General features: G+C 39.4%; 1 protein-coding gene across 1 annotated transcript in view; it reads right to left on the bottom strand.

The window, feature by feature from the left end:
• Positions 1–1645: 1645 nt before the first annotated feature.
• Positions 1646–14342, bottom strand: part of JMY (junction mediating and regulatory protein, p53 cofactor) — a 64586-nt gene continuing 51889 nt past the window's right edge. Inside the window, exons 7-10 of the mRNA XM_068966482.1 lie at positions 13229–13315; positions 4805–4900; positions 3028–3625; positions 1646–1953 (exon numbers count right to left, since the gene is read on the bottom strand). Of these exons, the coding sequence (XP_068822583.1) occupies positions 1646–1953; positions 3028–3625; positions 4805–4900; positions 13229–13315 (1089 nt within the window). The remainder of the gene's footprint in view (positions 1954–3027; positions 3626–4804; positions 4901–13228; positions 13316–14342) is intronic.

Consider the following 14342-nt stretch of genomic DNA (forward strand, 5'->3'; position numbering starts at 1 on the left):
ATGAGTGGACATGTTCACATTCCTTTACAAAGCACAGTATACACATGTACAAGCACAAAGAACTTGAAATTATTTTGGGATCCAAAGCCAGTAGGTGACTACTAATTAAGGCCTCCACACCTAACAGGGGAAAAGGATGCCGCCAGTCCCAAGACGCATGGCCATAGCAGGACGGTGTTACTGTCAAATGCTGGTTAGAACACACTCAGATTACACATGGCCACTTGTCAGAGTCTTCATGCTTTTGTCAAGCTGCTGATTGGGGCAGGTGCTGGTGGGGAGGGCCAGGGTTGGGAGTGAAGAAGCAGAACATTTTTCTGACAGTGCAAAAGGATAAAACTGCTTTTAGTAATATTCTGACATATCCAAAATAGTATCTTCCAACATCTAATCAATATTTTTTTTAAAGAACTAATGACAGTTTCTGTTTTTGGGGTTTTTTTTTTTTTTTTGGAGTAAGTCTTTAAAAGCCACATGTATGACTACGTATATATCAGTTCTACTCTGACAGGATCTTTGGGAATGAAGGCCATGAATCTGCATTTTTAATAAGTTCTCTTGGTAATTCTTAGGATTTGGCACTGGGATTCTTAAAGTAACTGTGCTAAGGATAAGTTTCTCATTCCTCTACCTCACCTACTTCCCCCTTTTTAATGAAGACTATAGAAACATTCCATCAAGAGAACATAATGATTAATAGAACATACGTGCATACTTCATATCTGTACAAGCATGTCAGCTATGGTCATACCAGTTCAATATACTATTTGATTTATAGCATGTGTTATCTTTGTGTGTGTGTGTACTCAGTCACTCAGTCGTGTCCAACTCTGCGATCCTCTGTCCATGGATTTTTCCAGGCAAGAAATACTGGAGCGGGTTGCCATTTCCTACTCCAGGGGATCTTTCTGACCCGGGGATTGAACCTGTGTCTCTTGCATTTCCTGCATGGCAGGCAGATTCTTTGCCACTGTGCCAGCTGGGAAACCCCTGTGTTATCTTTACCAATTCTATATATTTAGCATAATTTGTGCCAAATAACTATACAAATTAGCTTATTAAAATGTACTTGAGAAAACTCTATTACCTTGGGAGAATACCAACACCCACAGGGTTAACTCAATAAGATATACATACAATTTTATATAGATAATGCAGTAATCATGATAAGTCATAAATGATAAACTTTAAAGGCTTAGAAAGCTAAATAATTAGACAATGCAATTAGATTCCTTTGTGGGAAACCAACAAAATATCAAGATTCAATATGCATAACAGTTTGCAACTGAAACATCTAAGTCAGAAAAAGTTTTTCCTATTTTTTTTTGAAGCTAGAGTAAGACTATCACTTTACTAGAGTAAGGCTATCCTTTTTACTTGCATTATAGCTTATACTGAAAAAATGTTTAATGAGCAGGATATTAAAAAAACAGCATTTACAAAGCAACATCTTTGTAAAGCATTTTTTCTTGTTATGTTTCCAGAAACTACAGAAGCTTAAAGTTTACAAATTTATGATCCAGGCTCTAACTGACCTATATAGTAAACAATAACCCTCAGATGCAATGAAATATGACAGACCTCATCATCCAACATAAAAGCTGTATACTGAACGCTACTGAAGAAAAGTAAGGCCATTTACTTGTTAGTTTTCCCAGTCTGTGCAAGGCAAAGCCTCCTCTTCGTCCTCTGATTCAGGGGATGCTTCTTTGATTCTTCTAAGAGCTTCATGGATGCTCCGTGTTAGAGGGTCTGTGTCAGGCAGAAGCGTGAAGGATTCTCTCAAGACTTCCTTCTGTACCTTCTTCAATTTTACCCCCTTTCTTATTTGTGCCAAGATGTTATTACTATCATCTTCATCAGGAAAAGGAGGCAGAGTTCGCTGTTCAACCTTTTTCAGATGGAAACTACCACGCTTCAAGGAAGCTAGCACCTCATCCATGGGTGAGCTCACTTTAGAAAATGGAAGAAAACAAACAGCTAGTTAGGACTGCGCTTAAGAGTGGGGAACTGTACAACTTTTAAGACTTTAGTACTGTGACAGCCCAGGAAGCTGAAAGCACATCAACAGAAGGGACCATTAAGCATGGACAGAACTTTGTCAGAACACAGGGGATACTAATTATGTTTGTTTAAAAAAAAAGTTCCAAGACTCAAATTCCATGTCAAGCATTACTAGTACTTCTGTTGTTTCCTGTGTGAGAGAAGAGAGCAGACTGGGAGCTGTTGAGCGGGGATAATCTTTAGTAATATTATGGTTGAGACTCCGAAAGGGTTTCCATAATACAAAAATCCAATCTAAATTCAGACAGTGACTGGATTGCACATTTAATTAAAGAAACTTAAATTCTGGCTCATTATGGTGATGATTTTCTTTTTTTAAAATAACTTTCACATATGATATTCTACTTGGGTTATAGTAAGAAATATCCTACTGGATGGTCTCTTAGATTAAAATGTAATACACAGAAAAAATAGTCTCTCCATGAAAGTTAAAGCTCCTTAAGGGCCAAAATTATTCACCATGAAAGTTAAAGTTCCTTAAGGGCCAAAATTATTCACTGTTTCAAAAACAGCTTTATGAAGGCATCTGAAATGCCCTTTTCTTCTTTGCTTCTTTATACAACAACATGCCAGGGTCCTCAATAAATATGTAGCCAAATGTTACATGAATCTGCCAATGTTATTCTGACCAGACAGCTTCCCTGTTCTTATATTTCTGAGATTTAAAATCAGATTCTAACATTAAAGGAGCCACCTAAAATATGTTACCAAAGAGATCAAGTCAAAAGATAAAATTTTTAAAACATGCCTAAGAGCTCAAGCAGGCCCACATTTATTCATGTCTGCACCCATCTGCAAACATGGGTTGGTAAGAATTCTGCCAAGGTGAGACATTGAGAACCTGTTTGCTATCAAATAATGTTCAAAAATATAATGTTTAAAAAAGCTTTGTAATTGTGAGGACAAAAATGGTCTTTAACTACATGCCTCAGTCAACAGATGAACTCGGCATTTTTAACTTACCTCTCCTCCTTTGCAAGCCTTCAGCAGTCTTTCTGAGCTTCTTCCTGGCGCTGACGAGCTGGCTGCTGTCGAAGAGGTGTGCTGAAGGGGCACTGGCTGACTTTGGGATCCTCTTCTCGCTCCCTTCCATCTGGGGCAGGCCCTTCTCCAGGGTCTCGGGGGCGCCGTCCTGACCCACAGGCAAAGGTGGCGGTGGGGGGGGCGGGGGGGGCGGGGGGGGCGGGGGAGGCGTGGGAGGCAGAGGGGGTGGGAGCGGCCCCGCTGGGACAGAGCCTGCTTTGCAGTCAACAGTGTTTAACAGTGGACGAGACACAGGGGGAGGCAGCTCAGCGGTAAAGCCGCTGGGAAGTGATGAGGTGGCTTCAAGTTGTGCTGATGGATGACCTTCAGGTGGGGTGAGGCTCTGGGCGTCTGCTGCCTGTGATGACCTGAGCTTGGCCCTTCCTTCATCCACTTCCTCCCTTTTCTCTTCGACCTGTAGCACTCCTGGCAGGCTGTCACACTGGTCTTCACAGGACACGGGACTGGCTGTACTTCTTCTTCTTGCATGAGCCAGTCGCAATCGGGTTGATTTAAGTATGACCTGGCCTGGGTATCTCTAAGAAATCAGAAGTTATAACTCGTTAGATTAGAATTTATGACCAAATGACTTTATTTTCTCCATCTAATGCAAGGTGTTATTTTAGAGCTTTTGTGATTTTTCAGGGAAAGATATACAGAAAAACAAACATTAAAATGTAATACTTTACAAGAAATTAATCACTAAACTCTCTTATTTGCTTATCAAATCCCTATAAAAAGACCGTTAGTAATAAAAGTACTACTTTAAATGGAAAAATATTAGCAGGTAAAATTCAAAACAAATGATGTCAAATATATATATGCTATTTTATTGCTAAAAAAACTATTCTTAGTTTCTTACATGTATTTTCCAAATGCTCAGACAAAAATTAAAACATTAATGTTCTTAAATGGTTAAGTGGTACTTTTTTTAAAGCTCGGAAAACAATATATGCATTTTATGATAAAATTCTGTAAAGCAATTATTCTTCAATAAAAAAACAAATTAAAAAAATTGACAAGAGAATCAACCTACTGAAAAAAAAAGAAAATGATAAAATTTGTTAGGAGTACTGATAGCACTCCAATCTTTTTATTATGGTAAAACATAGCCATAATGCATTTGGTAAACAACATTTTTTTAATACAAGGCTTATCCCTTTGTTAAGGATCCCATTCCCACCTCACTCTTTCACTTGATCAAAAGCCTCCTTCTCCTGCAAGGAGATACTTCAGAATAAAGAGGAGAAGTAAGGCCTTAAGTAGCTGCTAAGAACTGAAACTACTGAGTTTAAGCACATTCCTAGGAAATGCTCAGCTGCTGTAGTGTCAGTGTCTGGAGTCATGGATGAGCTTGGCAAGAGACCTGCTAAAGCCTTTCTCATGTATGCTGATCCATCTTCTAATTCTCCCAGTGGTCAGATTATTACCACAGGCTGATGTGCACAGAATTAATAACAAGCTGATGCTTGAAGTGGACGGTTAGTTACTAGCTAACTTTTATTAAACTCAAGAGGAATCCAGACTTCCCAAAGGTCCTGACTACTCCTCTTATATTGCTGAAAGGGTGAGCCAAGACTGCCATGACTATAACTGTTTCCTAAATAACAAAAGGGAAATCAAGTTTTTCTCATAAAAGAGAGGTTACAATAGGAGTATATATGTAACTCTGTTTAAAAAGCAATGAACAATAATAAATTGACCACACTTTTACTACCTGTTTAAAATTTCGAAGTCTATCCAGTGTTTTCTGTCTTTCTTGGCTAACCCAGGCACTTTTTCTTTCTTCTTCATCATGTAATTTATCTCTTTTCTGGTTAAAAAAAAATTAATAGTAATTCCATTATGATGTGTCCCACTGTATTTTATCATTAATAGCAAAAAAGGAGAGTTCTCTCAATATATATGCTGTATTACTCCAAAGAATGATATGTTAAGCAATGTTTGGTGGCATGAAACACTGTTAGCTTTAATAGAAATGAAATTTGTTTCACTTTCTACATGTAATACCAATTAAAAGATGTTTACTCTGCAAAGTAAAATAATATTTTCTCTGAACTGAAAAATATTTCACATTTGTGGTTCTAGCTAACTCAAATATTAATAGTTGACCTTAAAAATAAAAAATAACCACTTAGTAATTTAGATATTATATATAGGTTAAGCCTGGTGTTCTGCAAATGTCTACTATTACTGAACCTGTTCCTCCTGCTACAAATCTATGTCTTAGTATCTCATTCATTTTTCCTCCCCATTCCCTAATCCCAAACTGGGAATACACTATCATCCACCCAATGTTGGTCAAGTTAAACATGAATTCCTCTGAAGGAAAGTGAATTCTTGGCAGGAGGTTAACGACTAGAAGGAGTGTTTCTGACAGCCTCACTGCTGAAGGTCAAGTGATAGATATGTGGCTGTCATTGATGGAATGCACTGAAGAGCGCTACTACGGCCAACCACTTCCCCAGAGGGAGGCACTATCACATACAACAGAGACCGGCTTTTGGCTTTATCTCCTGGTTAGGTGGCTTGGATCCTCTGTATAGAAATCAGTCTCTGGACTCATGATCAGGGTGGGGCAAGGGTGAGTAAAGATGAACATTCTTCCATCTCTTCTTGTGGCAAGTCAAGAAGACCCTTTGCCTTTAGAGGGCTCTCACTGGGAGAGTCTGCAAAAGCCATTTATTGGTAGGTTAAGTCAGGCAGTCCAGATTGCCCTATATAATGCTTAAGGTTTCCAGATGGGAAAATTTGAAAAGATATGACTTGAGTTTATTAAAAGAAATAAAGATCCCAGGCAGATTCTCTCCTTTAGAGAGGAAAGCCCAGAGTGGCTCAAGGACACAATGAGGCAAGAACTTATTCCAGCTCCTCACCCCTACTCTGTATTCAGTTCCATTTACAAAGCTGAGCCAGCAGAAGGAAGGAATGAAAAACTGTCATATGCACATGTGGTAACCACCTGGAATGGGAGTGGGCATGTACCTTTCCACGCTGGGATACAGGCCACAGAACTCTTGGGGACAAAGGGTCTGCTAAGGCCTTGTCTCAGAGATGAACAGTTTTCTGTACTTAGAGGGTACGAGCTAATGCATACAGGGGTTAGTACTTAAGAAAAAATTAAGTTATCTAAAAGATACTCAGCGTTTCAAACTGTGAATCTGCATCTCTAAACATAATAAGCAAATAGTTGGAGTTTCAGAAATATTTGAAATTCAGAAATACAACTGGTCAATCATACTGCTGGTCTGTTACCAGATATATCGAGAGTCAGATCTTATTATTATCTAAAAGAACCCAAATGCAAAGTTTCAGACATGTTCAGGTATGAACTAATGGGCTTATATGGACTTTTCATAGAGCACAGTATTACTGCAACTGAAATCAACAGGCCTGAGTTGAATATCACCCCCTATTTCCACCCCTTGCTAGCTACCGGCAAGTCATTTAATGAAGATAATCTACCCTTTGGGCAGGGAGTGGTGTGTATTAATCACTCAATCGACCCTTTTGTGGGTGGGTAGAGAAGGCAATGGCACCCTACTCCAGCACTCTTGCCTGGAAAATCCCATGGACGGAGGAGCCTGGTAGGCTGCAGTCCATGGGGTCGCGAAGAGTCAGACACGACTGAGCGACTTCACTTTGACTTTTCACTTTCATGCACTGGAGAAGGAAATGGCAACCCACTCCAGTATTCTTGCCTAGAGAATCCCAGGGATGGGGGAGCCCGGTGGGCTGCTGTCTATGGGGTCGCACAGAGTCGGACATGACTGAAGCGACTTAGCAGCAACATACTTATTAGATGGTGACACAAGGAGCTTTGAGTTTCTGTTAACACTGTGTCAACCTGGGTGCTGGTTGCACGCATATGTCCATCTCATGAAAGTTAAAACTTATGAGCTATACACTTGTGTGTCTGTGTATGCATCTGTAAATTGATAAAGGTGATTTAAAATTAGATTTGATCTAAGCCAACTTTCATTTTCCTCTAGCTTTGCATGTTAAAGAAAGGTGGATTCATTCTCCTACAATGAGGTATTCCACCCAGTCAGTAGTAGGCAAAACTACTAACATGAGGCAGATGACATTTATCTTTGAGATTTCCCCAAATACCAATTTCCTCGTTTTTACTCATCTTTGCCACATAAAATTCTTTGAGAAAGGATTTGACACTCATTCATTCTAAGAAGCTAATTAGCTATTCCATTCACAAAAGTATTGGCATTTTATCAGAATCCACAATCTTCATGTAATAAGAAACACATTCTAAGTGTGGAATCTAATAACAAGCAGACAGTGTAGGTGTCGATAGTGATAATAGGAGGCATTCTTATTCATTGAATTCTTTACTGGCCCATAGTCTGACTTTTCTTACAAAGCAGCTCTTGACCCATGAAAACAGTAATGAAAAATAAAAATACAATAAATTTTCTGTTAATTTAAGATTATTTTACAGCTTATGGGTAGTCTGGTTACTTTTTATGTTTTAAATTCAAGAGTTTTAGCTGTGTGCCATAATGAGCTTGAGGGATAACATCAAAACCCCTACAGCAGCAGCTAACATCACTCAATCACAACAAATTAGAAGCTTTCTTGTTAACAGATCAGGAAAAGACAAATCTCTCACCACTCCTTTCAATACCACACTGGAAATCCTAGTGAATGCAATAAGAAAAATAAATAAAAGGTATACGGATTGCATTCAAAAGAACTAAATTGTCTTTATTTGCATATGACATGACTGTATATATAGAAAATCTGAAAGAAGAACCAAAACAATATGACTAGAACTAATAGGAAAATTGCAGGATATAGGGCTGACATATTGCGTTGACCACAAATTAGGCTGCTGCTGCTGCTGCTAGTCACTTCAGTTGTGTCCAACTCTGTGCGACCCCATAGACGGCAGCCCACCAGGCTCCTCCATCCCTGGGATTCTCCAGGCAAGAACACTGGAGTGGATTGCCATTTCCTTCTCCAATGCATGAAAGTGAAAAATGAAAGGGAAGTTGCTCAGTCATGTCCAACGCTTCGCAACCCCTTGGTAGACTGCAGTCTACCAAGCTCCTCTGTCCATGGGATTTTCCAGGCAAGAACTGGAGTGGGTTCCCATTGCCTTCTCCACAAATTAGGCTAACCTAGTATAAAAGCCAATTAGCCAACTGCTTTCTAATAAAACTAATGAAATGCTGGAATAAAAAACCTTTTATATCATACCTACAGCACTGTTTACATTCAGTTCAGTTCAGTCACTCAGTTGTGTCCGACTCTTTCCGACCCCATGGACTGCAGCATGCCAGGCTTCCCTGTCCATCACCAACTCCCAGAGCCTACTCAAACTCATGTCCATCGCGTCAGTGATGCCATCCAACCATCTCATCCTCTGTCATCCCCCTCTCCTTCCCCCTTCAATCTTTCGCACATCAGGGTCTCTTCCAATGAGTCAGTTCTTCCCATCAGGTGGCCAAAGTATTGGAGTCTCAGCTTCAGCATCAGTCCTTCTAATGAATATTCAGGACTGATTTCCTTTAGGATGAACTGGTTGGATCTCCTTGCAGTCTCAGTTCAGTTCAGTCGCTCAGTCGTGTCCGATTCTTTGCAACCCCATGAATTGCAGCATGCCAGGCCTCCCTGTCCATCACCAACTCCTAGAGTTCACTCAGACTCACATCCATCGAGTCAGTGATGCCATGCAGCCATCTCATCCTCTGTCGTCCCCTTCTCCTCCTGCCCCCAATCCCTCCCAGCATCAGAGTCTTTTCCAATGAGTCAACTCTTCGCATGAGGTGGCCAAAGTACTGGAGTTTCAGCTTTAGCATCATTCCTTCCAAAGAACACCCAGGACTGATCTCCCTTAGAATGGACTGGTGGGAGTGGTCCCTTGCAGTCCACAGGACTCTCAAGAGTCTTCTCCAACACCACAGTTCAAAAGCATCAATTCTTCGGCACTCAGCTTCCTTGGAGGTCCAGTGGTTAAGATTCTGCCTTGCAGTCTAAGAGACTCTAAAGAGACTTTTCTCCAACACCACAGTTCAAAAGCATCAATTCTTGGCACACCCCAAAAAAAGAAGACAAATTTAGGTATAAATCTAATAAAATGTGTACAAGATCTATATGGAAAGAAAACTTTCAGACATGTTTAGGTATGAACTGATGGATATTTACACATAACTATCAGTTCAGTTCAGTTCAGTCACTCAGTGGTGTCCAACTCCTTGTGACCCTATGGACTGCAACATGCCAGGCTTCCCTGTCCATCACCAACTCCTGGAGCTTGCTCAAACTCATGTACATCAATCAGTGATGCCAACCAACCATCTTATCCTCTGTTGTCCCCGCCTCCTGCCTTCAATCTTTCCCAGCATCAGGGTCTTTTCCAATGAGTCAGTTCTTTGCATCAGGTGGCCAAAGTATTGGAGCTTCAGCATGAATCCTTCCAATGAATGTTCAGGACTGATTTCCTTTAAAATTGAATGGTTTGATCTCCTTACAGTCCAAGGGACTCTCAAGAGTCTTCTTCAACACCTGAAGGGACTTTCAAGTGTTTTCTCCAACACCTCAGTGTGAAAGCATCAATTCTTCGGCATTCAGCCTTCTTTATGGTCCAGCTCTCACATTCATACATGACTCCTGGGAAAACCATAGCTTTGGCTATATGGACCTTTGTCAGCAAAGTAATGTCTCTGCTTTTTAATATGCTGTCTAGGTTGGTCATAGCTTTTTGTCCAAGAAGCAAGCGTCTTTTAATTTCATGGCTGCAGTCACTATCTGCAGTGATTTGGAGCCCAAGAAAATAAAATCTGTCACTGTTTCCATTGTTTCTACATCTATTTGCCATGAAGTGATGGGACCGGATGCCATGATATTAGTTTTCTGAATGCTGAGTTTTAAGCCAGCTTTTTCCCTCTCCTCCTTCACTATCATCAAGAGGCTCTTCAGTTCCTCTTTGCTTTCTGCCATAAGGGTGGTGTCATCTGCATATCTGAGGTTATTGATATTTCTCCTGGCAATCTTGAGTCCAGCTTATGCTTCATCCAGACTGACATTTCACATGATATACTCTGCATACAAGTTAAATAAACAGAGTGACAATATACAGCCTTGACGTACTCCTTGTCTAATTTTGAACCAGTCCATTGTTCCATGTCTGGTTCTAACTGGTGCTTCTTGACCTGCCTACAGGTTTCCCTGGAGGCAGGTAAGGTGGTCTGGTGTTCCCATCCCTTTAAGAATCTTCCAGTTTGTTGTGATCCACACAGTCAAAGGCTTTGGTGCAATCAATAAAACAGGAGTAGATGTTTTTCCTGGAACTCTCTTACTTTTTTGACGATCCAGTGGATGTTGGCAATTTGATCTGATTCCTCTGCCTCTTCTAAATCCAGTTTGAACATCTGGAAGTTCACGGTTCACATACTGTTGAAGACTGGCTTGGAGAATTTTGAGCATTACTTTGCTAGCATGTGAGATGAGTGCAATTGTGCAGTAGTCTGAACATTCTTTGGCATTGCCTTTCTTTGGAATTGGAATGAAAACTGACCTATCTTTTCCAGTCCTGTGGCCACTGCTGAGCTTTCCAAATTTGCTGGCATATTGAGTGCAGCACTTTCACAGCATCATTTTTGAGGATTTGAGATGGCTCAACTGGAATTCCATCACCTCCACTAGCTTTGTTTGTAGTGATGCTTCCTAAGGCCCTCTTGACTTCGGACTCTAGGATGTCTGGGTCTAGGTAAGTGATCACACCATCGTGGTTATTTGGGTTGTGAAGATCTTTTTTATATAGTGCTTCTGTGTATTCTTGCCACTTCTTAATATCTTCTGTTTCTGTTAGGTCCATACCATTTCTGTTCTTTACTGTGCCCATCTTTGCATGAAATGTTTCCTTGTATCTCTAATTTTCTTGAAGAGATCTTCTACTCTTTCCCATTCTATTGTTTTCCTCTATTTCTTTGCAGTGATCACTGAGGAAGGCTTTCTTATCTCTCCTTGCTATTCTTTGGAACTCTGCATTCAAATGGGTATACCTTTCCTTTTCTTCTTTGCCTTTTGCTTCTCTTCTTTTCTCAGCTATTTGTAAGGCTTTGTCAGACAACCATTTTGCCTTTTTGCATTTCTTTTTCTTGGGGACAGTCTTGATCACTGACTCCTGTACTATGTCACCAACATCCATCCATAGTTCTTCAGGCACTATGTCTGTCTATCAGATCTAATCCCTTGAATCTATTTGTCACTCATACTGAGAATTCTAAGGGATTTTTTTATTTACATCATACCTGAATAGTTTAGTGGTTTTCCCTACTAGTGGTTTTCCTTCCTTTAATTTAAGCCCATATATAACTATATGTAGTTATATAACTATAACTCTTATAAAAGAAATCAAAGAAAAACTAAAGAGATTCTCTGTTCATGTATAGGAAGACTCCCTACTGCTAAGATTTCAACTACTCCCATCTTGAGCTATACATTCAGTGCTATCTTAATCAAAATCTCAGCTCTTATTTTAAAGTTTGTTTGGAGAGGCAAAAAAACCCTAGATCAATGGAACAGAATAGAGAGCTCAAACAAATATAACCAACAGATCCTTAAAGGAGCAAAGAAAATTCCATGGAAACATTGCAGTCTTTTCAGCAAATGGTGCTAGAGCAACTAACCACCACATTTAAAAAAGAAGAAAATGGTGGGGGGTGGGGGGGAGACAATTTAGCCCTACACTCTTCACAGATTTTAACTAAAAATGGATCACAGAATTAAATGTAAAATGGGAAATTATAAAGCTTGTAGACTGTAACATAGGAGAAAATTTATGACCTCGGGGTGGTGGTGACTTTTTAGATACACCACCAATGGTACATCAAACAAAGATTTGGTAAGCTGGATTTCACTGAAATTAAAAACTCTGTTTTGGGAGATACTGTTAAAGAATGAAAACGCAAGTCACAGATTGGGAGAAAGTATTTTCAATAGCTATATCTGACAGGGGCTATTATCCTGAAGAAAACAAATAACCTAATTAAAAATGAAAAAGTAACACTTACTAAAGGCACTTTGGAAGACCGTTTGGCAGTTTACTACAAGGTAAGCGTATTCTTCCTGTAAGATCCCATCATACTCTTTGCGATTTACCCAAAAGAGCTGAAAATTTAATGTACACACATAACCATTCCCACGTTATCAGCTTTACTCCTAATTGTTAAAACTTGGAAGGAAGATGTCCTCACTAAGTGAATGGACAAATACACTGTGGTACATACAGGCAATGGAATATTATTCAGGGCTAAGAAATAAGCTACCATGCCATGCAAATAACACAGAGGAACCTTAAGTGCAAATTACAAGTTAAATAAGCAAATATGAAAAAGCTACGTAAGTGTGTGGTTCCAATGTTCTGGGGAAAGGCAAAACAAAAACATCAGTGGTTGCCAGGAGTTTGTGGACAGAGGGATATCAAGAGGTGGAACACTGGGAATTTTTAGGGCAGTGAACACATTCAGTGAATACATTATTCAATACTGTAATGGTGGATTCATGTCATATATTTGGCAAAGCCAACAGAATGGACAAGCACTAAGGATAAACTATGGACTCTGGGTGGTAATGATGTCGAAGTTGATTCAGACTATAACAAATGTAACATTCTTGTGTGGGATTTTACTGGTAGGGGAAACTGTGCTATAATGAAGTATATGCATAACTGGCCCTCTGAATCCACATCCTTGGATTCAAACATCCTTGGATTGAAAATATGCAGGGAGGTGCAAAACACACACACACACATGCACACACACACACACACACACACACACACACACACACACACTTCCAAAAAGCAGAATTCAAAGAATTTGCCCACTGGCAACTAGTTACATCACATTTACACTGTATAAGTAGATAATCTAGAAATGAAGAATACAGGAGGACATGTGCAGGTTATATGTAAGTACTGTGCTATCTTATATAAAGGACTGGGGCATCCAGAGATTTGGGGGATTGAGGGATGCGGGCAGGGCAGGTATCCTGGAACCATTTTCCCACTAATGCTCACATCTAGCTATAATATTTTCTTAATCTCTGTAGATTTTATTCACTTTGCGATATATAAAATTCAAAGTTTTATTCTAAGTTTTCCAGAATGCAAACTTACTAGTTGTACTGTGTGGTGGGTTCTATACTCATCTTCACTCCGAAGGCGCTGTTGGAATTTTTCATTGTGTTTTGCAATACAAATTTCCTAAAAATACATGAAATGTGTTTTTAATACAACTGAATAAATTAAATTTTAATCAACATATACCTACAGAATAAAATATCAAGTAAGCCACCTCTGGTTTCTCACCTGGAATATTGAAGCAGCATAAACCAGCATAATTTAGTATCTTAAAAGACTCATTTATTAAACTACAGAATTCCTGATTTCTCCCTTTTTTTGGAAGGGGAGGAATGGCCATGGTAGAGTGGAATGGTATGTGGGAATCTTAAAAGCCTCTTTCAAATCCGAAGATTTAGGCCATAAGCTTCTAAGTATTATTATACTCTTTAAAATAGTCTGAACAAAAATGGATATATAACTCTTAACTTCTGTTTCTTAAGTGCTCTCTGAGGAATTAAAGAACATGATTTTGCTTGGATTGGTTTAAACACTATCATGAAATCTGAATCTTCTGGTCATTGGTAGATTTCAAAGCTAAAAAGAGACCTTAAAGACAAGAAAATATAATACAGATATGCTAATTCTAATCACATGAAAATATATTTAATAAGAGATATGTGCTCTTTACAAAATAATGCACTATCTTATCATCTGGCAACTTTCCAGTAGTACCAGGCTGTCTTCATTTTCTCTGGGTCCTATAGGGATACAAAGGTTAACACTAATTTCCAACACTTTCAAAGTTATACCAAAAGATCACTCTTCTAACCTCATTAAGTCATATATGAATAACCTTTCAAGCCAGGAAGCTATATTTTAAGGCAATTGTTTTATCACTTTCCTATCTTCACCCACACTGGGTTGACTATGTTCCTAAAAAGTATTGATCATGAAATGAACCTCTCCAAGGTAACCTCCACAGGGGAAAGTGGTATGACGTAGTGATACAATGGCTCAGGCTTCCAAGTCACACAGACCTTGGATAGAATCCTGTCTCTGAGCCATACTTGCCACTTTCCCTTGGGCAGACTTAGTTCCCTTGGTTATAAAAATGATGATACAAGTCTATAATTCCTTATCTAGAACAGAGCTCAGGTGTGTTTCAAAA

This window comes from Capricornis sumatraensis, chromosome 2, assembly GCF_032405125.1.
Source record: "Capricornis sumatraensis isolate serow.1 chromosome 2, serow.2, whole genome shotgun sequence".
In the NCBI taxonomy this organism is placed as follows: domain Eukaryota; kingdom Metazoa; phylum Chordata; class Mammalia; order Artiodactyla; family Bovidae; genus Capricornis; species Capricornis sumatraensis.